General features: G+C 37.4%; 1 protein-coding gene across 1 annotated transcript in view; it reads right to left on the bottom strand.

Moving 5' to 3' along the window:
* KIF16B (kinesin family member 16B) overlaps positions 1 to 25,244 on the bottom strand; it is a 138,264-nt gene that overhangs the window by 97,277 nt on the left and 15,743 nt on the right. The window contains exons 2-12 of the mRNA XM_059828444.1: positions 24,890 to 24,959; positions 23,223 to 23,336; positions 18,794 to 18,910; positions 14,437 to 14,534; positions 13,824 to 13,933; positions 13,064 to 13,206; positions 11,520 to 11,688; positions 11,204 to 11,335; positions 8,135 to 8,310; positions 6,145 to 6,210; positions 2,989 to 3,048 (exon numbers count right to left, since the gene is read on the bottom strand). Of these exons, the coding sequence (XP_059684427.1) occupies positions 2,989 to 3,048; positions 6,145 to 6,210; positions 8,135 to 8,310; positions 11,204 to 11,335; positions 11,520 to 11,688; positions 13,064 to 13,206; positions 13,824 to 13,933; positions 14,437 to 14,534; positions 18,794 to 18,910; positions 23,223 to 23,336; positions 24,890 to 24,959 (1,255 nt within the window). The remainder of the gene's footprint in view (positions 1 to 2,988; positions 3,049 to 6,144; positions 6,211 to 8,134; positions 8,311 to 11,203; positions 11,336 to 11,519; positions 11,689 to 13,063; positions 13,207 to 13,823; positions 13,934 to 14,436; positions 14,535 to 18,793; positions 18,911 to 23,222; positions 23,337 to 24,889; positions 24,960 to 25,244) is intronic.

The raw sequence follows: 25,244 nt of genomic DNA, 5'->3' as shown, positions 1-25,244 counted from the left end.
AGGATTTTCCATTCTCTATGAATTATTTTCAAGGTAGCATTTAGATCTTGCTGGTCTAATTTAAAACAAGGTTCAAAATAACTGGCAAGGGTGAACAAGTTTGAGGAACATCTTCCCTGCAAAACAGTATGCATCACTTCTTTGTCAGGCCTGATGAAAGCACTGTATTCAGTGAAAGCTAGGTAACTTTTTCCAGCAATATCTGTTGATCTAGTAGAAGACACCAGCATGCCCTATGAATCTGCCTTTCTATATTTTACCAGGCTCATGCAAAATCCTTTCAATTATTTTGGATTTAAACATTAACAGATTTTCCCATCAGCCTGTGAGAACAATTCAAAACCATGTGAACACTGATATTTAGAAATCGGTATGAAAAAGCGTAACTACCTATTATAGAGTAGGAAATCCCATTCAGCTACTAGCAAGTGCACTTGCATCTGGCAGGCATACATGAATAGCTAATAGGTAGCTGTTTACATCAATTTTCAAAATCAACTGCCTAGAAGATTTGGAGCAAAAGGTGTTAGGGACTGAAAAGCAAAAGGTTTTTAATTCTCCAAGCCCGCTGCAGGGCAGGAACTGAAAGGCAGCAACTATCTCTGGACTGCAAGCCCAGGGGAAGGCAAGGGGAAGCAGGTTTTAAACATGAATACAAATGTGAAGTTCTAAGTACCTTAATGAAAAATGTTCTGAAAGTTACTAGTTTATGGCACGGAAAAAAGTTGCAGTTGTGACTGCAGTGAGGAGGACATATGAAGACAGTTTCATTTCTCAAAGGGTGCCAAGACATTCTAGTTTTACAAACGAACAATGTCTCTGTGTCTCTGTGTGCAAGAGGGGGTACATCAATAACAAAACAAAAAAGCCAGTGAACTTATAGGGAGTCCATTACAAGAAACACCGCTACTCTCCATAGTTTAAAATCAGCTTTCCAGCTACTCAGCCTGGCAAACTTCCAAAAAGCCCTTTCCACTCATATGCTGGCAGTGATTTCAGGAATCGTTAAACAAGAAGTGAATAAAAATATGGGTAGCTTCAGTAAAATGGTGTAAAATAAAACAATACAACCAAGAAATCTTTTGCAGATTTTCAGGTTTTCGGGGCCAAGAAGTTTTATCAACTGCCTTTAACCTAGAAGTAAAATATAACCTATATTCATATACTCAAATATCAGCACGTAAAAGTGCAAAATACAGAAGCTGTATGAATTAAGCTAACAAAAGATCTGTACCACAAAAGTAGAATTACAGCTTCTGTGTTTTCAAGTCCTTTATATTCAGCTATTTAAGAAATGCAGCTTTCCCTTGTTTATAAGAATTGTTGAGTTAACACCTCCTACAATTCTATAATTTCTGTGTAAGAATCAGTGCATTTCCAACATTAAGCTTTAAAGACTTCACATACGCTACATCATGTTCACTTTCACAATTGACCAAAATTCACAAATTCTCCACGTGACAACGAACTCCCCAATCCAGACCTGAGTAAAGAGAGGATTAATAAAGTTCTACGGACATATAGATGCATCAAAGTAACAAAATAACACAGAAATAATGTATAATTGCACCCAAAACTTCTCTGAAGAATATGCAAATGGTAATTCCCAGCTCAGTATCTGGACAGGACATTAAATAGTCCTTTCTGTCACACCATCTGCTAGGCAGTTACCAACCCTGCTCTGTTCTCTATGCTATTTGTGCTTTATTTTTAAGCATGGAGCCATTCAATTTATTTGGAAGTCAGATAAAAGACACAATGGTGAACTTAAAAACAACCTGAAAGAATCAAAAAGGGATACACAGCAAAAAATCAACTACAAAAATCAAGTTTCAGATCAGTGATAAGGAGAATTTAAAAATTACTTCTAAATGCTTGCTTGAATCGCACTCTGAACAAGTTTCTGTTCAGCATGTACAGCAAGTCATGAAAGCTTAAGCTTTGTTTTCAAAATTTTTATTTAACAGAATAGTTAAAAAAATTGGCAAGAAAATGTTAGTCTACATTATAGAAAAGACATTGTGGGAATTATTCCTTCGTGTGTGTGTACACGCACATACGTGCATGTATGGAATCATGAAGTAGCCCATTAAAATACCACCTCAGACTATCGCCTTAATCACAAGCCAATGCCAACATAAAATCTTACCAATACAACTGAATACCAGGAAAGCAAAGATACATGCAGAGAACACAAAAAAGTCTCAGTCTACACCACGCAAAAAACACAGTATGGAAAACACCCAGTCGCCCCTTGGATCTGTATTAAATCTACAAAACGCAAGAGAGCACTGTGAGGATTTAACTGCCCCAGAAGTAGCCTGGAGTCATATAACGCAGGCCAGCTTATGTGAACCACTCGCAAAAATCTCTGTGCTTGGGACTCCAGAGCACACTTAGATCAGATACATCTCTTCGGTTTGATGAAGACCTACTGGAGGAGGTTCAACTGCAGAAATCCCATTGAAAGTTGTTTTTCAAGTTTACAAGCCATTTCTGACAGAAACATGAACCTGAAGGCCAGTGCAAAAATATATCTACTATGCACTGTATTCACTGAGATATTCAATGTAATGTAAAAGGTGATTATTTACAGGTCTTGTTGATACAACACAAACACCAAGGGGATGAGGGATCCACTTGTGCTTGCCCCAGGTTTTCTTCGTTTGCAACGCAATAAAAACATGTAGTATTTTAAAGATTTCTAGGAGGTAAGCTGTTTTGCACTGAGGTCCCTATGGTGAAGAAAAGAGAGTTGTGCTCATTTTTATTATTAATTACCTAAAAATCTTATTCAAAAATACCACCGTGCCTGAATATTTACTCTTAAAACCTCTCAAAAGCTAATTCTTTGGAATAAGCCAACGCAAGACTGAGAAAATTTTGTGCTATTAAGAAGAGCCAAAGGCAGCACAGGAACTTATTTTTGAAGGAAAAGCTCTAAGACTAGTTCAAATGTCAAGTTGAAAATATATTTATTTGCCTTACTTTCAGAATATCTTGGGTTTCATTCCACTTGTTTGTCCACTCTTTGGTCAGTTCTTGTACCTATAAAAGAAAAAAAAAATTAGAAAAAAAACATCACATCTCTTCTAAAGTCCTTGATAACGCATTCTCAGAGAAGTACTAAGTACTTGTGCAACTTCTTGTGAAGTGAAATACTTAAACATTTAGAAGAGCACTATTGCTCCTGCAATAAGTGGCCATACCTACAATTTCTCTCTCTCAAAAAGGAAAACTATAAAATTCTTGTTTATAGTATGAAATTAAAGAAAGGACAGGGATAGCCACATCAAATAATGGCAGGCATTTTCAAAGAAATGGAAAAATTCCATACAGTGCTTCATCAGTCCTACAGTCTACTGCCACAGATTGATCCCTTGGTCATAACAGGAAGACAGCTCCTTTCCTACAGCGCAGGTAGGCATGTTCAGGCTAAAATACCCTCCAGAAATTGCAGAGGATGGCATGCCGAGGAAGAAGCAGACAGGTAGCCTTCAGGAGAGAATCAGAGCAAAGTTTGCTGCAACTTAGAAACCACACACTTGGTTGAAATCAGCACAGAAATGAGAAGCTGCTTGCAAAGGCATTATAGACAGGGAGAGCATTGGGTATGAATGCTTAGGTTTTGTCCTGCTTTTTCTACCCATCCAGTTGTCCATCTCATAAGTTAACTTTCATAGCTTCCATACTGGTAAAGGATCTTTTCATTTCAGAGTCTTTCAGGCTTTTTAAAAAGCAGTGCATAGAGGGCGCTTCAGGCAGATCCACCTCAAAGCTCTGGCTGACTTGGAATCATAATCACATTAAACAGAATACATCTATATATAGACACCTTCATTTTCTAAATCAGCAGATGTCTATGCAGGAGTTAAATACATAGACTTTTAAAAACATACACAATCTTTTGTTATTTGAATTCACTTCAACTGCAGAAAGCTAAAAAAAACCCAAAAAAACCAGCCATGTCCCTTTATTACTTTACATATAAAACCACTGTAGGTAAAAAAAAGGTCTTCAACGCAGTTCCTCCAAAACATCTCCACATTTGCTACCTGCAGCCTACCATCCTAGCTGTATTTGCAGATCAGCTGCAAATTAGTCAATGGGAACTGAAGCAGCTTCTCTCATCTCTACCTGTATCTCAAGATTTCAGAGAAAAGTAAGTACATCTTTCAATGCATCACATCAGTTGTAGTGCTGCTAATCAGAATGTTAAAACAAAAAATAACTGAAAAAAGATTAAAGGAAAACATGAAGGAGGTCCATCGTAAACCTACTCACCACACCAGAATAATTTCTATTCCTCAGAAATCATTTAAACATTGTTCTTGTATAAGGACAAATCAATTCATTAAAGAGAACTACCATATATTTGTCAGTTAATTCAAATACGGTGATAAAGTCTTTAGATCTGTATAAACAAATTATTGCACTCATTCAATTGTAAAAAAGCTATAACCACTGCAATATCTACTAAGATTTTTCCGTAATTATGTATATTGTAATTATCATGAATAGTAATCACACAACCTTCTAATGAGGCTGACAAAAGATAATAAAATATGCTCGATATACTCCCCACACAGGAGGGGCCAACACTTCTGAGCAGGACAAGCGGTGATTACTGTCAGAGCATGAATAACATACTCTAATTAGCATATAGTCAGCAGTTTATACTACTCAGCTACTCTTAAATAAAAGCTTTATGTTTGGGCACAAAAATAAAAGCATGCTACACATACTAACAATACTACCATTCGTCTCTGATTCAGCTAAAAAAAAACCTTTAAAACCTAGTATGAATACGAAAATATAATTTGCAACTGAAGGCTCATACCACGCTTACGCAGGTCCTACTTTAATTATTGAATACAACACAGTAAGGATTCCTGTATACACCAGAGAGCTGTAAAATGCGTTCCTAGCAGAAACCTGGCTTATGGAGAAGTCTGGCATTTACTTTGCAGCTACTGTTCATACTAATACACATATTTTGTCCATTTTTGTCATGAAGTTTATTTTTAAAGTATCATTTCACTGAAAAGTATTTCAACATGTCTTAAAAATTGGTATTACCAATGGGAATCCTGAAAAGCGCAGACAGATACCGTACCAATTACTGAGGTCAAAACAGGATTCTCAAAGCAATGCATTCATTCTCGAATTGTACAGGTCTAAGCAGCATCAGTGAAAACCTGACAATCTAAAACAGCTAAGCAGCCCCTGTTTCTTAAAGGTATCATATCTACATTTGATTAGCATCTTGTTGACAATATTCAGAACTAAATATTTGCTGCCATGTAGCTGAATGATTCCAAATACTTTCCTCTCTCCTCTTCTGAAGTCTGAGTAATACTATTTTTTTAAAACCGTTTGCAGCAGCTTTAAAAACAAGCAAGTGTATAGAAAATAATTAACATAAAATGATAGAATAAAGAATGAAAGACTGCAAATTATAGAAATAAAGTACTATTATATCGATAGTCTTTTGGACCCTATGAATATACCTAAACTGTCTGGGAATTTTTCCCAGCCTCTACACAACTTGGTGTGAGGCACACTATGAGGCACACCTAGATCTTAGATCCTCCCCAAAACAGACAGCTAATTAGGCACTGAACATATTTGTACACACCAGATTTAAAGACTGAAACTTTCTGAAAACCTACCCCACAACACAAGTTATTGATTACTTGAAAGCATAAGAGTGTTAACCATTTTCCCCATAAATCTTTCCCTGTATTTTCTACACACTGAATTCTTTGTTACTGTGATTACTAGTTACTGATTACTCTGATTTAGTGGCTTTTCCCTCTCTATTCTATTTACAAACATACTTTTTTAGTAAGGCAAGCTGGCCTGGGAACAAATATTTTCATTAAATAGAACTGCTATATAAATATCAAAAATATACTTTATTCTTAGTTACAATGTTTGCTCACATCAACAGGATAACCAAATTACAAGTTCATACACAGGTTTGGTTTTTTTTAAAAAAGCACCAAGACAGTGCTGTTCGGTGGGAGAAAATTTAGTTGTGTATAAAAAAAAAATTGTGAAAATTACCAACACTCTTGCATCCAGACACCCCCCCTTTCTTTTTTTTTTGTTTAAAACCTGTTTTATGAAATTATAACTCACCCTTGCTTCATTCTGCTGAAGCTTTTCTTCCATACTCAAAGCTGTTGGAGAATCCAAGAGTGCTATCTAAAAGCGTAAAAAGTAAACATTGCCAAGTTAAAAAAAGGAAGAAAAAAGTGACAATTTCTGGCGGAATCAAATGAAAGAAACGCCATTTTTCAACTTTTTTGATTATTTAGGATGAAGTATTTTAAACTCAGATATGCATCATTTTACCTTGAAATACTGTAAACAGAGTAATTAAAATCTTGTCAAAGCAGATATTTCAAATACAAATCATCTGTTTGAGAGTACTGTTTTCATTCACTATGTATACACATGGTCACGCACATGCAGACACTGAAACTGGACACAAATTTCTAACAGGTAATTCCTGATACATCGATCTTCATATTACCATTAAACATAAAAATTTATTATGCATCAATAGTTAGCCATTTTGCTATAGTACATATGTATATTGCTTATCTTTAATAAATATATATAAAGGTAACTGGCCTTCAGAAAGGAAAACTACTATACAAGACGCACGCACACAAGCATTGTTATTTTGTTATTTGACCTTCCACACTGAATCCAGCACTATATTTTGGGAACCAGTCTCTTCAGTGATCTACAGAAGCATTTGCAATACACTATTCTGGGAATATAAAGGAAAACCACAAAAGAAATAATACAGAGATTTATATTCTACTGTGCATACGTAACACCACCTGCTGTTTTACCAACCATCACAAATTCAATTAACGTAAGCAAGTTCTCTATTGTCTCCCACACAGCCATCTATCACATCCTACGACTGAAGCAGATTTATTTTGTGATACCCACTGTTTTACAGCCTGGAACTAGGTCAAAGCATTAGATCTTCAAGGGGGTCCAAGTTACATCTACTTTGCTAACTCTAAATCAAACCATATTTCAAAAATACATTAATTTTGCCCTCCTGAAGAATACAGGAGAAACACAAGTATAAGAGATTAATTCAACCACATAAAGAGTTTTTTAATTGTTTGTAACAAAGCAGAGCTCTCTGCTTCGGTCACCTACAATACCTATTACTGCTCCCAACGGTGGTCCCATCCCCTTTTTCAGCAAATGTTTTATACCATGAAATCTAGCTCAAGTACTATCCTTCTATTAAAAAAGTCTATGCTGAACTGACATTTCACATTGCACAGCCCATCTAAAATAAAATTAGATCGTTCTAGAAAGAAATCTGAAGTATCATTTCAGATACTTCCAAATTGTACTTGCTCAAGTATGAAATCTAGCAGTCCCGAGTGACATTTAGAAGAGACTACCGGCCTGAGCCAATTGTATATTCCTTAATGTTAGCTCAGTTTCACCATCCTGGAAACAAAGGAGAAATTAAGCCTAACTGCGATTGTGCAGCAAATGTTTATAGTGGCTAATACTGACAGAAGAACAAGAGAGAAAATCATGCAAAAGGGAAGTATAGCATGACACGTTTCCTTACACCACCACTGAAAATACTTTTACTTATTTAGCATGTTACATGCTTTGTGATGTACTGTGCAGCCAAACACAAATAAAATGTACTGTTCAAACCCATCCATGCTCCTACATTTTCATATTTATGCATCTGAAATACTTTATGCCTTCTACTTCTTTTAAGATACTAGATGAAGTACCTCTTCAGTCCATCAAGCTAGACCCAGGAAATATGTTACTGCTCAGTCTCCTTACGCTGTGGTGACTACCTGTTCCACAGCACACTGCAATCAAGCTCTGATTATATTAAAAGAAAGCTTAAAAGCTTTGGGATGACAATTTTTCCCCCCCTTATGTTAAAAGAGGTAATCTATTGGCCATATGGAAACTGATTAAATCAGGAAAATAATATTCATTCATAGTCTCATAGAGCTTGTTTACTCAAATCAATATAATGAAAGATAATTATCTCATTACATTCTAGAAATAGACGTTATAACTCAAGGAAAATTACACATAAATTTCAAGTAAAGCTAACCTGATTCCCTTGAGCGAGCAGGGCTTTTAATCGAGCTATTTCAGCTCTCAGCTCACGGATCAGTTTGACGTTAGGATCCTCATTAATAGTAGGCTTGTTGATGATGTTTTTGGCTCTATTTGCATAGCGAAGTGTACTTAAAGTTTCTCCATAATTGACATCAGCAGGTGAAATAGCTAAGGAGATGAAATCAGAAACAGTTTATCCAGCACCATATGTTTTGTTTAGTAAAGTTAGTTTATATTTTAAAAGTCAGATAAACTTAATGTGGATAAAGAGACAGAAATATATGATTAACCAGTATGGGTACAATTTGTTCCAGTTCTTCACCTAGCGCCACTGCTTTCACGTCGCTATAACTTTGCTTGAGTAAACACCGTATTAGAATAATGTATTAGAATAATCAGGTCCAATAATCAAGCATTGTAAAGAAATCTTGCTGTCAATCTACTTAACATTCACATTTCTCTGGTAAGCATAAATGTCCTATATGAATACTTCACAGGCCTTCTTGCAATTTTTTTTACAAGAACAGTGGGAAAAATGGTGAGTATTTTGTTAAGTATCAATGTAATCATTGAACAGAAAAGTCATTTCAGGTAAAAAACACAGTAGGTTCAGTCCAAGTTTTGAAGGGAAATCAAACAGCATTCAAACAAAAAGCAGCCATGAAAACCAAGAAAAGAGAAGAGCTTCTATAATTTAGAAATCTAGCTGTTCTGCTGAGCTGCAGGCATCTGGCAGCACGCAGAACTGTTACCTACCTGATGCATCAAGAGAAACCAGTATTATTTTTTACAGGCAACTCAACCAGGAAAAACAACGGAGTTTAAATGAATGTGCTAATGCTAGACTTCACTTAATTTTCCTAACAATATACAAGAGGTTCCCAACTAAAAAGATAATTACTGCATCCAAATAGATGAGCAAAAACACAGAAGAGAATACTGTACAGAAATGATGAGGGACCAGAAATCCTAAAAATCAAACTGAACAAGAGACACAGAGAATCAGACAAAGAAAACACCTGAGAAAATAACCAAGTAATCAAAATATTCTGCCCTTCCTCATTCTCTAAACAGTAATAAATATTTTTTTTGTGGTAGAGACTCCCTAAATCAGGGGAGATGCACTTGGCAACAGACTATACTTCCCCTAGCTCACACTATCACTTCCCTACTTCATCTACTGTCTCCTCTTCACTACTCAGTTATTCTCTTTCTGGAAGGATGTTACAATATGTTATAGAAATATGACAAACCAGAATTGAATGTATTTTATAAGAGCCTTTCCTACAGTTTGAGATGATCTTCCTGCTTTTTTTTTTTTGTGTTTAGCTACAGAAAAGACAGGCCAAACGTATCCAGACAGCTTGTCAGGCTCTGTTAGGCAATTCAGCCACATTACCAGTAGAGTTACTGTTGGAGGAAAGATCAACCATCAGGGCTCTGCCTAGCAGAAGCATTCTTAATAAATGAGGAAGTAGCTGAAAAAGCAGCTGGGCACTGTAATCATTAGTATAGGCATTGAAAGCTCACTGTGTTTCTTAAAATCTTCCCAATCCCTCTGTCAAAAAAAAAAAAAAAGGCAAAACCCTCCCCCCCCAAGTTACTCAACCATGTAACTGAAAGAAAGCATCAAGAAGAAAGATGCCAGCACAGTGTTACTTAAACAGCCAGAAAACCAAAGCAGAGTCTGGACCAAGATCCTCTTTTGGTACTACTATGATCAGCCTGAGGAAAGTAAGTGGCATGGATTCTAAAAATACCCCCAAAATCATGCAACAAAGGAACTGCTATCCAGAGCATTTGACTGTAACAAAGTGATTGAAGAACCAGAATTTGATCCAATGCATTTTATTCCCTCGATTCTGCTCTCCCACCATTCCCAAGAGAGGACTGCATCAGTTAGACTGCATTTCATTTGAGCAGGAAAGAGTGAGAAAAGTTTCAGAGCTGCTCTTCTCTTCACACCTTATGTCTCCGACATCCAAAATCTTCCCCTCCCCTTAAACATCCTCCCAGCTTCACTTGGGGTTTTTTGGGAATGGAATTCCCACTCCAATTTGTTGAAAAATCTGCAATACATATGCCATAGGTAGGTTTTTAAACCAAGTGATGCTTGCAGAGCTTCCTACGGGTAAAAAGGAAATTGTAAGAAAAGTTTGCAAGATGACTGATCATAAATAATTGAATTTAGACAAAAAGTTACAATGCTGTGTGCATTCAAAAAGTATCCACTGAATATCAAAAGAGACCAGGTTGTTTCTGCTACTAATGCAACAAAAAACAACACAATATTGGAAAAGCAAACTGATTCACACACACACATCAGTATAGACCAGATGCACAAAGCTGGAACTTTTTTTTTTTTTTTTTTTTTTTTACACTGGGAATCAAAGTCTGCAACCTGGGGAGGAGAGGCAGAAAGGGAGAGAAGTACAAGACTTTATCTAGATCCAGGTTTGAGAATTTACCATGAGTAACAGAGCTGTCTGGAATGCAAATGAATCTCAAGAATAAACAGGAACTATTATTACTTGAAGTTTAACTGGTCAGATGAGCTAATCATTACACTGCGCACGTGTCAAAGAAACACAGCAGTGAGGTAGATGTCAGAGCAAATGCAAGCAATTAGGCACATACACCTGGATGGTCCTTACTTATGCAAACAAACGTCTAACCACTGTACATACACAATCTGGAGGCCTTGTTACATTTGTGAGCAAATACTCAGCCAGTGATATATGCACCCAAACAGATAATCTGCAGATGAAAATGAACCTCTCAAATTCAGGAGGCATACCTGCTATTGTTCATGACATTCCTAAACAACTAGACCGTCCCCCATAAACACTGGGAGACGCTATATAATTCTCCTGCTGGAAGAGATGTTCTGCAGAGTGTAGGTAAAGGCAGAGTGTTATCAGAGAACTCAGAAAGAAAGAAATCATTAATATGTGTAAACAAGGTTCTGCCTTAACAAGGGATCAGTAATCTAAATATTTACAGCCACTCCTATTAAGCATGAACTGTTCAGGATGCAAAAAAGTAGTTTAAAAACACTTACTGGCAATCATTATAGTTTTAGAGTTTCCTCCTAGGCTATCTTTTAACAGCCAAGTCAACACAGAGTCCCTGTAAGGCACAAATACTTGTTTCTTCTTCGAAAGAGGATTTGTTGCATCCTGAGATAAATCAGCTGTGATGTGGAGGTAGGGAAAAAAAAAGACAGTAATTATGTATTTTCATTCATTTTAAAAAACGGTATGCGTTAGTCCACTATTTGTGTAAGTAAAAAGGAACAGACTTGTAAGTAAATAAACAGAAAGCTATTTAATGACTAATAAAACCCAAACAGACAAGCACAAAAACTAGAGACTTACCTAAGGCAGAAATTACATTTCCCAGAGTAACTAGAGATTTGTTAATATTCCCTCCTTCCTTTAATCTAACCCCTGTGGCACCGGTGGCATCTGCTCTCTCACTTCCAGCAAGATCTACCAAATGAATCTTGCTAACAGTCTCACAAGGCATTTCAGAATCAAATTTAGCCTACAGAAAAAAACAATACAAAGAAAAGTATGATAAGCTACTAAATTCTGAAATTTTACTGAATCCAACTTCGTGGCCTTTTTCACATCCTGATTGAATTTAACTTGTTTCCAACAGCAGAGCTTCAGAAGACAGGTGTATTGGAGGTGCCACAGAACAGCATTTGATCATGAATAGCTGCGTAACTCCCACGCAAGTACTTAGTTCTTTAAATTGTAATATTTGCAACTTTCTAGCCACTTACACACATGCAGTGACAACTGTGAATTGGTATTTACATGATGCATGGTGAACATGTGCTGTATTCATTTTGTTAAGCTTTCAACATTTATATTGTATTTATATTTAGCTGTCAACAAGTTATAGCATACACAGACACATTTACACTCAATTTCTCCCCCTGCCTCCAAGTTCAAGTAAGCAGCAATTGCAATTTTATTCTATGATTTTAACTGAGGCTTCATCCCAATTTTTATCTTAATTCATATAAATCAACTCAGATTGCCCTGTTTCAAACTTCCTTCTACTTTTACAGTACAACAGTAGAACAAAACTTTTTGCTGCCTGCCTCTCATCCTCTTCTGAAAGTTTTGCAATGAGCAATTCATCATTAGTGAACAGCTGGTGCACAGGATTTTGTGTGTGTGTTTTTGAGGGGAGACATGCAAAGTTCTGTCAGGAGAGCGAACCACCTCTGTGCTACCTTCTTTTCATCTAGCAGGTTACCCATGGACTGTCTAAAAAGCCCCCCAAAAACAACAATGAAGAGCAGGAGTCATTTGAAAAGGAGTTTACTACATATAAACAAAAAGGTCACTGTGCTCTGAGAAAACATGTTAAATTTCTCCATTATTCCATCAGTAAATCAAGGTATATAAAGAGGTTTCCAATAGTAACAGATGAAGAGTCAGCAAGAAAACACTCAGAAAGCATTTCTACGCTCTACGATTTGGGCCATGGAGACAGGTTTTTCATACACCTTGGATAACATCACAGCATAAAAGGTAGCCCATGTTCAGCTCTGGCTGAAGTCGCACAATGTGCTCCTCACCCACTCCTCCGGCCACAGCAGCATAGTGAAACACGCCGGCACTGGTCACTGTTATTCAGCCTAAACTCCAGATAATTACCTCCTCGAAATCTATTAAACATCATTTTAAGTAATCACATTACACTGCAAGTTTTAAAGGTTATAATCACTGATAAACACATTTATAATTCTCAAAACAGTATTTTCACACTTTTAACTTTCCCTTTCATAAGACAACAACATAGTCATTATCTACCCATACTTGCTTATTTGACAACCTTATTTTTTATCATATGAATTATTGAATGTAAACACATATTAAGACAGGGGGGTCTGTTTTGTTACCTGAGTGAAGTTGATGGTGAAAATGGCGTGCGACCTGCTACTGACATCATTCATTCCAGTTGCAGCCGTCGTTCTATTTATATTTCCTGCGTCCATAAGTTCCTCTACATCGGTATAATTTTGCACTAAGTGTTTAGACAAATCTAAAGAAAAGCAGAGCATTACAGTATGCTCATACATGCACTTGATTTTCTTCACAAAAAGATTCAAATTACCCTCACTACTGCAAAGTATTGCTGCAATTAGTGTTTATTGCCATACTTGTTTATCACTTAAGGAAAGGAATGAGGCCTCATGTGAACAATGGAGAACTTACACATTTACAGTAGATTAAGAAAAAAATATGCAATCTTACTGAAGTATTTGGTGCAATAACATAAGCATAATCCCTCAAGAGACATGAACCTTCCCTGGTAGAGAACAGATTAAGACAATTAGATCCTAATAGGTTCTTCCCATCTAAACATTAAAGATTTATAAATTATAGTCAAAAAACCAATTGCATCTCTTAACATTATTTAAAAATGTGTTATAAATTTACAGATAAAAACTGCATGTGTATAATAATATGAGAATTAGGAAAGTGAGTGGGGATACAAAATGAGAGGCTGTTCTTAATGCTTTTATACAAAAGGAAAGCACTGTATGCATCATCATTTATATTTTAAAAGATAAAAATGCCCTGTGCAGTCAGACATGCCATTTTAAAATATACAAAGGTAATAAAATATCCAGCGCAAAACACCAAAAGTATTTTTACCCTCAACATACGGCCCTTCTTTTGGATGCTCTCGTATTCGTAAATTATTAGTTTTTGATGACTTCCGTCTGAGAAGATCTCTCACACGTTCATTATAAATTTCCAGATAACTGAAAGAAAAACATTAGGAAACCACTGATTGATACAAGAGTCTTTGAAAAACAGAAAGCAATGTTAACACTGTGCCTGAAAGCAAGATGCCTGGAGAAGCAAATGGGTCCAAAGTTGGCTTAAGATAGTATACAGCATATTTGTATCATAAGGAAAAAAGCCAAAAAAGCAAGAAGCAAGTAAAAAGGAAGCAGACATTAGCAAGATCAAGATCTCCTAATGTCAGCCTGAAATAAAGGGTAAAAATAAGGAAGATGCTGCCCAGTAGTAGCAAAGGCACTTTCACTATCATTTAAATAAAGCTAAATGCACAGCTATTGGATTGAAGTTAGAAGTATTGCACATTTTGACTACAACTGCCAACAAAAATCAATTATAGGACTGAGGCCAAGCATGGAAAGTTATCTGAAAAACACACACTTTTCTCAGAGAAAGTGAAACAGAGCGATTGTAACTGAAACAAGTTTGATAACCAGCAAACTATTAACATGCCAAGACCTACCTGACTTCTGTTCGAAAGGATGCCTCATTCCGCTTTGTTTTTTCACTTATTTTGCTGAATAATCCTTCACAAATTCGAGGTATTAGACCTGCATCACCCTGCAATAACAACAATTCTTATTTGCAAGGCTATAGATGCATGCACAATGTATTTTGAAAAATAAAACCCAAGATCACTAGCTGAGAGTTCCAACATCCAGAAAAAGGGGGAAAATCAACACTTTTCAGCAAATACGCTCTTGCCCTTTATTTAACTGCAGTCACCGTGCCACTTTAATCCTCATGTGTGTGTTGGAACGTATATACTGGCACCAATTCCTTGCTATTGGGATGTATTTTGCCTCTCTCATTTAGTTCAAATAATCCAAACTGCTTAAGGCAGAAACTGGTTCATCAGAGCAACATATGAACTGCCTTACCTCAGTACTATGTTTTCTAACTTCTATCTCATTTCACTATGGACTTGACAACATCTGCAGAGAATGGGACAAGAGCCATATGGCACATGGATGCATGTGTTCTCATTCAAACCCCCAATCCCCAGCTCACAGTCCTGCCTGTCTTGAAAGATGCAGCAGGTCCTCTGGATAAATTAGCATGCAATAACAAAATTAAAACTACATTTCCTGTATCCCACAATGCAGCCAAATTAAATTTGATATTTAACTGCCGAATGCTCGACCCTGCAGTTAAAGAGGTTTTATGCATAAAGTGCTCAGTTGGTTTAATAAAGCAAACTGAAAAAACATATTCCTTCTCACAGATCCCTACAGACTACGTGGTTTACTAGCCGGGCTGCAACTATCCATTACAGGGTCCTTGGCACTTCAGCTAACACAGCAGCCAGCAGCAGCAGGATGTCATCTTCTTGTTTAAGCTGGCACTTGAGAATTGCGCCTCATCCCAGTGAGGCTGTTGCTCCACCACTGATGTCAAACGCGTCAGACTGCGAGGCAGCAGCTAACACCACTGAGATATCCAGAGACTTCGTGTGCAGCTCTCCTCCTCCCATTGCACCAGGGAGACCCCCTTCCAGCCAAGCAGCGAGGCAGTAAGTCAAAGCCAGGGTTTTCCCCAGCAGCAGAGAGGAGCAGGAGAGTGCCATGCAGCTCTGGTCTCTGCTGCCGAGGAGCTGCTTGCTCCCTGCTGCCCCGTTCCCCCTGAGTCTGATCAGGTAGATGACCACCTACCTGCTGAGCACACCTCCCCACCACTTCAGGAAGGCAGCAGCTAACACCCCTTCAGAGCTGAAATGAGTGACTGTGGCTCCCAGGAACAAAGGGAGAGGACATATACATACAGATGAGCTTTGGACTCAAGAGCTGCAAACCCAGAAGTAGCTTACAAAACAGTCTGTCAGCTACAATTTGTCTCCAGTCCAAAAACGTGTAAGAGATTTGATGCAATGAACTAATTCCAATTCTACGCACCGCTGAGGCAAGAAATTTTCTTGCTTCGAGTTAGGGGCCTTGTAATTAAGCAGGAGGCAACTTAGGACAAACCAGACCGAACATCCAACATGAGCACAGCCCAGGGACTCCAGGCAAGTGAGTTTGCCTGGTGGGATTCTACAGATATCTGGCAGCAGAAACACACGAAGTCAGCGGACTACTCTGCACCAGACTCTGGCAGGGAGAGTGCTCCACAGACAAAGATTACTCTTCTACTTGGACCCCACATAAAATTTGACCCTTTTTGCCCAAGCCCATTCCAGTGTGCTCCTGTGCTGGTCCCCTCTGTCCTCATTCTTCAGCTTCCCGCTGCATCCTCTGTGCCAGCAATCTTCTTCCAGGTGCCAACTCTGAGCTCCTCTTTGTATTTCCTTTGCCCGGATATAATTCCCCATTCATCATCCAGTCTCTTTATTCAATCATATTCTATCCCTCCATTTTGCCTTTTTCCAGCTTCTTCCTCCTCTTAATCAGAGCCTCTCTGTCCTTCTCAAACCAGGTTTCATTCTTTGAAATAATAATCTATTCTCTCCTTCTATCATACCTAGCACTTCACCTGATTGCACCTTGGTAAAAAAAAAAAAAAAAAAACAAAAAACAAAACCACCCCTAGATAAAAGCCCCAAGAAACTTGCAGCTTAATCAGGCTTTTTTTGAGACAGTTGCCTTTAGTTACAGAGGAGCAACCTTTCCCAGTATGTATCAATCTCTACTCCAGATAAAGTTTCAGGGTTCAGTGCTGGAATTTCCCCCATGCTTTTTTTTTTTTTTTTTTTTTTAATTAAACACAGGAAGAGGAAATAAGTAAGACTTTTCTTTCATCTCATGCTTGGAAACACCTGAACAGTTTTAATTAAAGCTTAAGGATAAAACATGAAAGATCCATCACAAAGTTTCAGGCAAGTCTTTAGTGTCTGATATAATTTAGCAACTGCAAAGAGTCTTAAAATAGGAAATACTAGCTCTAATTGAGTAACTTCAACCATAGCAATATAGAGATGAGAAAGAAAGAGCACACAGTTCCCAACATATTTCATCAGTAAAATATACATCTTACAGAATGCACACTCTTTATTAAAAACTGTATTTAAACATTTTCTCCCTTTTCACTCCCTACAGCTCCAGGGCAGGATCAACTACATCTTTGACAGTTTTTTTTCCAGGTTACAGAGTTTCCAGTCATGGAAATCTGTAGAACCAAAAGAGGCAGTTCACTCCAGAGCTGAATTTTCTCATTAAAACCTGTTTTCCTTCTGTGCTATCTAACCAGAAAACTCCTTATTGTAATTCAAAGGTACTGTTTCTTACCCATCCACCTTGGACATAGGGAACAAATCATTCCCTTCCTTTCTGCAGCAGCCTTTCACGTCTTGGAAGACTTTTGTTCCTCCACAGCCTTCCTTTCTCTGTGTACGCAAGTCTGACTTTCCTGATAGATTGTATTTTACAGATCTCTGATAATTTCAGAATCTCCGCTCAAGACATTCTAACCGGTCCACACATTTCTTGAAATTATTGCTGCACACAGTATTGCAAAAGAAGCCTTCCCAAGCCAAGAACAGCAGATATTGAAAGCAAAATGAGAATAGAATTCATACTTTTTAAGGAGAAATAGGAAAAAAAGAAAATTTATTTCCAATTCAAGTTTTCTTATAGCACTGTAGTCTCTCTGACAGGCCCATCAATTTTCAGGCATTTAACTTGGCGGCTGACTATGTTTTATATACGCTCTGTACGAAGCCAGATTAAAGTATTTATGTATCATGGCAAGAAGATTAGACCTTTATTATTGAACAGTGTCAAGCAAACTTCAGCACCTATTCATTTGCAAAATGTCTTGATGATTATGGTCATTACGTATAGTGAGGCAGTCTCATAAAAATGTCACTTTTATAAATTTCTGAAACAGAAATCCACATCTAGGTCCTAAGACCTTTTCTGGTTACAAAAGTCTATTCTGCTTACCATATTGAAGTTAAATATAAAGCTACTTACTCTGTGACAACTGAAAGAAAAAGACTTACAGCTAATTTACTCTCCTAAGCTAAAGGAGGTGCAAAGTAGCCATGTTACTGCATTTTAAGAGACTGATCTATCTAAGGAAGGACAAGTGGCAATATTCCCCTTTTCAATTCTGTGGGGAGAAGATATGCTGTAATTTTTTTCCCAAGGATTAAAGCAGAATGAAACCTGTAGAGGTTGCCTTGCAAACAGGCTTCATCAGTCGGCCCTTTTAAACTGCTCCACTCTCAATAATTTAGTGGGATCTTTCTGTCCTTGGGCAGTCATGGAGGCAACTGCAAGAAACCACTCCCGTCCTTTGCTCACAAAGTGCCAAATGCCCCTCCTACCACGCCTCCCTCTTCCAGGGTCTCCACTGCAGTGCTCAACAGGACTTCATCCTTAAAATTAAAGTTACTGTATCATCTCATAATGGTTTGCTGAAGCTTACATCCCCAGTTTCTACACCTCACTTGATAGCCTTCTCTGAACAGGGGTCAAGGATCTATTTTAACCTTCTGGCCCTTCAAAAAGAGGTCCAAAAAACAGATCTCTTCAGAAAGAGCTGATCATTCATTTTCTCAAAATCAGTATCTTCTTTTTGTCTTGAGTTGGGCATAGGAAATCAGTAACATTTGAAATAATTTTTGTTACTGAACAAAAATTACTGCTTTTTGTCCAACATAACAGAGTACCACTTAAATCCACTTCCACCAACTGTACATATCTACCTATAAAAGAAACAGCTTCCAAAACCTCTGATTACTACTAGAAGGTATGATACATAGGGGGTCAGTAGCATACAGACAGGATCAGCAATAATTCCATAAAAACATGCTCTTGCAATAGTGTAATTGCAATGCATTGCTACAGAATAAAAATGCACATTTACAAAATACAACATACCGCATTTCCCATCATGGTGTAGGACTTCCCAGACCCAGTCTGTCCGTATGCAAAAACACAAGCATTATAACCTTCAAAAGCAGATTTAAGCACATCTGTACCAAGATTTTTGAAAACCTAAAAACAAAGAAAGTTTAAGACAACAGAAGCTTGGGGAAAAAAGTTGTCATCAGTCCAGCATGGCAAATATTAAACAATAAAATACCCCAACATAAGCTATTGGCATCAACCAATGATACTTACTATAGGACAGGAAATTAGTACTTCAAGTAAAATACTAAATTTCACTACCGTATTTAGTTTACAGCACTGCAACAATATATTTTCTACTTCTTTTTCTGTCAGAGATCTACTTGACATGCAGAAGTACAAAAAAACCATTCCCTTCTTTCTGTAGCTCCAATTTCTCTCAGCTCATCTCAGATACTTCTTCGCTTTTCCTTATTGTTAGTATCTACTCACTTTTTGTATCTTTGCCAACTCCCTGTGTTCTGCAAATACCCAGCCCCTTCTCACTGTTTCAGTGATCCTGTCAGTGTCTTGGTTTGTGTTTTTGGAGGGGTTGGTTTGTTTGGTTTTGGTTTTTTCGCCTTAACCAAGTGTAAGAAAATGGCCCATTATTTTCTCCATATTTCCTCCCTAACTGGCTTTTACATACCATTACTTTTTAGGCTGGCAAACATGGAAACATGTTTTCTACGTGGCAAGCGACCCTCTTTCATCAGCTAGCCCCTTTTCTTTTGCCCTCAACATTTACAAACAGGCAACAATCCCTCTTCCACACCCCATATTATGGGAGTCTGCTCTCACCTAATAACTTCAGCTCTCAGATGCCTTCACCACCTTCCTCTGTAATTCTGGCTCCGGTATCCCCCCCAGATTCCTGACCTTTCATTATCATTACCACTCATTTCCATCCGTACCCCCACTGACCCACTGGGCAAGGACTAACACTTGGTGCAGCATTTCTCACAATGAAAATATTAACCTGGGTCTCCCAGTCCAGACATGATTTTCAAATATCTCATAGATGTTTCACATAATTTGGCTACTAGTCCACAGCATATGCGGTTTAAATTAACCAAGGTGTACAAGTTATCATTAATGCTGAATGGCACACACACAGTATAATCCTCCCCTGGAGGAGTGGTAGGTCATTTCTTTAACCATTAATGTTCAGCATGACTTTGGAATACTTAATTTGACCTTCCCTTGAGCAAGAGAGTTACAGTGCTGTAATCTGTTACACTTCTCAAAGAGGAAGAGTAGAAAGATCAGGCAAAGCACAATTTCCCTCTCACTTGGCATTTGAAAAGGAGCATCTTAGTTGAATTATCCCTCCTGAGTAACTGCTCCTTTATTTTTTCCCCTCTCTTCCCTCTCCCTATGTCCAAGTTTTTACCTCACCATCTGGGCCAAGTCTTTATGCTCTACTGTTTTGACTGCATTTTCCCTTTTAAAAACGTGTGTATGACTTGCAAAGTGATTTGAGGTAGTACACAGGACAATTACAGTCAGTGTTGTCTGAACAGAGGCTTAGCACACATGTTAGAAGAAAAGACATCGTTAGGATGGGACTTGGTCAGAACCAAATGACTGGGGCATTAGTTTACCACAAAAGGGCAGTAAACTCAAAATTCTATTTGTTTCTCTTCCATGATTATAAGCTAAGTAGCTTGATGGTAAATTGCCACTCCCACTCTAATTTTTGAATACTAAAGCATATTTTGCATCTATAAGGCATAATGGGGCATGTAGTATTAGACAGACTTCCATTTAATATTTTTCTGCCTTTCAAAAGGAAAAATACAACAATCATGAACAAAGCATACTAGGCAACTGCATTACCAACAATCAAGATCAATTTTATTCCATAGCAAAATGAATGTGAATGAAAGATGCCCTTCTTCTATGCCACTGGTGCAGTAAACTGGAAATTCTGCAGCAACTTGATAAGAGCTTAACTAGAAAGTCTTCCAATTAAATGTGAAATTAATAACACAAGCAAAACAATAGCTTATGCAGCATATGTTTAGAAATTGCACTCCATGGTTTGAAAACTCCTTTTGTTTTCAATGGGCTAGGCACATTGCAGTTAAAACAACACTTGACACAGGGACAACAATATTTTTGTGGCTGAGCAAGAGAAGTTAGCACTTTTGCCAGCAAGGAAGAAGGAGGCAGTCTGGGGTTGTGGGACACACTGTAATAGCAAAATATTCAACACAGACATCTAAGCCATGCTTAGGATTTATTGTTAGCAACCTATTACCACGAACCATAAAGCTTTAAAAAAATCATTGCTCAAGGTTGCTGCAGCGATCCCTATATGAGCATTTTAATTTATTTTTTTTTCCCCTATAAGATCCTGACATGGGCAAGCTATACTGATCTTGCCTCAACCTGACCCACTCCGAAACAGAGGCAAAATGGCACCAAAAAGGAAAAACGTAAAATAAGGAATACTTAATTTATCACTTATATGTGGAAATTGGACATCAATGCAAGATATAACTTGGATATCCATTTATAGTAATTCAAGTTGCCTTTGAAAATGGCTGTTTTAACAAGAATTAACTTCGTTATTTCACAGCACATTTAGATTCTGGAAAAAAACTGCATGATAACAGCAATAGCCTAACAATACAATGGACTCTCTTCCTGGGATTCTTCTAATGAGGTCTTGTCGAACATAGCTTTCCAGAACTATCTAAAGTCAGGTAAAGAAACAGCTGCCTAAAGGATCTAAGAATTAAATATCCATAAACCTAAACCACTATCAGTGCTTAAGAATTTCTGTAACTACTTTTATAGTACATTTTGCAGACTTTTCTAAATATTCATTGATACACCATTAATACGGTTTTATGGAGATGTACTCATCTATATCAGGAAGAACTGAGAATATGGTAATCAGTTATCACTGAGAATTATATGCATTTTCATGAAACTGAAACCCTAATCAATTTGTATGAGCAAACTTAATGCAATCACTTGTTGCGTCTGCAGAACAACCACCAAAAATCTCAAGCTTCAGTTGGAATCAGAGCAGAAAAATACATGATCGAAGCTGCTTTAATCGAAATAAATAACTCTCTGCACGCTCAACGTAAAGCATTTGCTGACATTTAGTAAAGCCACACGGCTTGAGCCATCAGCTTAAAAACATCCACTAGAAACTAGGCTTCCAATCACTGCACTCAAATACTCAGTGCTAAAGTAATTAGGGTATTTTTACATCAATGCCCAAATAAATGTATACTTCTTGATATTTCAGAGAATATAGCAAAAACTATGTTACTTAAAAGAGCATCGAGAAATAACAACCCAGAAAGTCTAAGAATATACAGGATCAAATGTTTGTATTAAACACTAACTAGTAACTCAGTGAAATAAAGAAAGCAGCTTTCAGAAAAAAAGAGGACCTACTGTTTACACTGATGGTTAAATAGAAATTTCAAGTATAAATTCTCTATCAAACAATAACAGTCATTATATATAATGGCAAAGCTTGTCCTTCTCATAAATATTTAAAATTGGCTTCAACTTATTGTTTCTTATTATTAGTTTTAATTCTGAGGCTTTTTAGGACTAGCCATAGCAGTATCCCTGATTTTGGGGGTTACAGAATAGATGAGGTACATATCATACAGTTACGTATCAAACTGGCTTATAGTACACTGGGCAAACCCTTGCACTATTTTAAGGGGAAAGAAATACTCTCACTTTGCGCTTACAGCATCCCAAGTTCCACAAACAAAAGAGAAGATAGCAATCACAAAACACTTCAATTTTACTTAAGAAATTTATTCAGGAATGTGAAATAGCAAACAGGTTCAATGTTTATATAAAATGCAAGGTCAGGGAGGGTCTGTCTGTTCATCTAAATAATGACTATAGCTCTGAGTTTGACTTTCTGTTTTGAGTGTGTAGGAAGAAAGGCAGTTTTGTCCTTTCCTAAGCTGTATACTCAAGGGAGGAGAAAGAATAATCTTCTTCAATGTGTACCAAGACTTTTGGACAAAAAAAAAAAAAATAAAGAAAACACACACATCAACCGGATAAGAAGAATGTTTCTGTCTAAGTGAATTAAAGACATACGCTTGTTTCTTGAAAGTGATTTTTTTCATAAAAGCTTTTCAAAAACAGATTTAGTCCTCAGAGAAGTTTTCTAACTTGACCTTACAAGACACATCAGACAAGAGAACTAGAAAGAAGGCATTTAGCTTGCTGTATTAGAAAACACAGCACTTAACAATGTTAGGTAAGTTAAAAAAGAAAACAAAACAAAATCCAAATTCTCAGGTACCTAGGGAATTTCTAAATTACACAAGAAGCACTTTCAATGGAAAGAAGTTTCAAAGACTGCTTTCAAGCCAAAAGAAAAGGGAAAGGAAAAAAAACAATTATTAACATTCAGAAATCCTACCATTTCTTGACAAACAAAGCTGGGACTTTTACTGTCTGCTGAGAAGTAGGAAAAATCGTAGGTAAATGTCTTAGTTCTTTCTCGTCCTGTGTCTCCAGTACCACCCTCTGGTACCTATTTAAAAAAAAAGAGCTGGTATAATACATGCTGATGAAGTAATTAAAAACATTTTACAATAAATAATCAGAACATAAATAAGGCCTATACACATTTAGAAATTTATAACGACAGGTTAGCCTATTATTAGAATTATAGGATCATTGAGATTGGAAAAGACCCTTAAGATCATCGAGTCCAACCGTTAACCTAGCCCTGCCAAGTCCACCACTAAACCATGGCCCTAAATGCTACATCTACACGTCTTTTAAATAACTCCAGGGATGGTGACTCTGCCACCTCCCTGGGCAGCCTGTTCCAGTGTCTGACAACCCTTTCAGTGAAAAAGTTTTTCCTAATATCCAGCCTAAACCTCCCCTGGTGCAACTTGAGGCCATTTCCTCTTGTCCTATCGCTCGTCACTTGGGAGAAGAGACCAACACCCACCTCTCTGCAACCCCCTTTCAGGTAGTTGCAGGGAACAATAAGGTCTCCCCTCAGCCTCCTCTTCTCCAGACTGAACAACCCCAGTTCCCTCAGCCGCTCCTCATCAGACTTGCGCTCCAGACCCCTCACCAGCTTCGTCGCCCTTCTCTGGACACACTCCGGCAACTCAATGTCCTTCTTGCAGTGGCGGGCCCAAAACTGAAGACAGTATTCAAGGTGCGGCCTCACCAGTGCCAAGTACAGGGGGAACAGCAGTGAAAAATTCCAACAGTGAAAAAAATAGCAACAGACATACCCTTCAGCAAGAAGGATAGTCACGTTACAAGACAGCACCGGAGAAATTATTTGGATTTTAGCTTACTGCTCCTAAGAACACAGTACATTTTTGTCACAATACTTACATTCAGTTAAATCGGTCCTGTATATTAAATTCAGATTATAATAAGGGATTATCCTACACATATAATTAATAGGAGCCAGAGAGACCTTTGCACTGTGAACACCATTTCAGCGTGGAGTCACAATTAAAATGGTATTACATACCTGCTGCTTAAGGCTATCATCATGCTCAAGACATGACAGCTAGCACTATACATCAGCAATATTCACTGCTATCTGAATCAGTCTAAACAAACTATACACTGAAATTCCTTTTCATGTACTTGTCATTGGAAACTATCTTGCAAAAACCTATTTGCTGTGCATGATTTTTCTTGCTGAGAGTAATGTTAAAATGTACCATCTAAATATTATAGCAAGTGATGGGTACTTTGGGTTTAGTTCATTTTCATAGGAATTCCAGAAGACTACTTCTACAGATGAAGCACAGGTTTAATAGCTACCAGGCACGTACCGCTTCTCTATTGTCGGCTTTCATCTTTCAGCTAAGTAATTACCAGAGTGATAAACCTTAGAAAAACTTATGAGATACAGCCTATAAAGTGGTTTTCAGAAAAACGCGGTGCAGCAAGTTAACAGTTTAACCTGTTTCCCCAGAGGATTACTTCAACACTGTATTTTAAAACCTACTGTTCTCCACAGTGCAGTGAGCACCACTGTTTTGTCCAGTCATATTTTGGCAGCTATTCAGTTAGGACTTCCTGTTTTAAATTGTGTTTACTCACCTTTAAGTTTGTGATTGTCGTTTTGTTTTTTTCCATTGAAATAATAAACTTAGCATTTAGGTCTTTCTCCCTGAAAGAAAAACAAGACTTGAGTATGTTATATAAAACATATCACAATAATCCACAGTCATATTTCCACTCGCTACATTGCTTGCCACAGTCAATTATCAAGTGAATTCATTTTTATTTCATTTTTTAATTGTTGGGACGAATATTTATTTATTGCTATGGGATATATTTGAAGTACTTGGGCTTGCCTCCAAATCCCTTCATCTAGAAACAGAGTAGCAGCTTGGGGAAACCTGCTTCAGAAGTTTGACTCCGCAAGTCAATTAAGTGGTTTGTTCTTAATTTG

The sequence above is a fragment of the Gavia stellata genome, chromosome 23 (genome assembly GCF_030936135.1).
Source record: "Gavia stellata isolate bGavSte3 chromosome 23, bGavSte3.hap2, whole genome shotgun sequence".
NCBI classification, from domain to species: Eukaryota; Metazoa; Chordata; class Aves; order Gaviiformes; family Gaviidae; genus Gavia; species Gavia stellata.
This window is presented reverse-complemented; position numbering and strand designations above follow the sequence as displayed.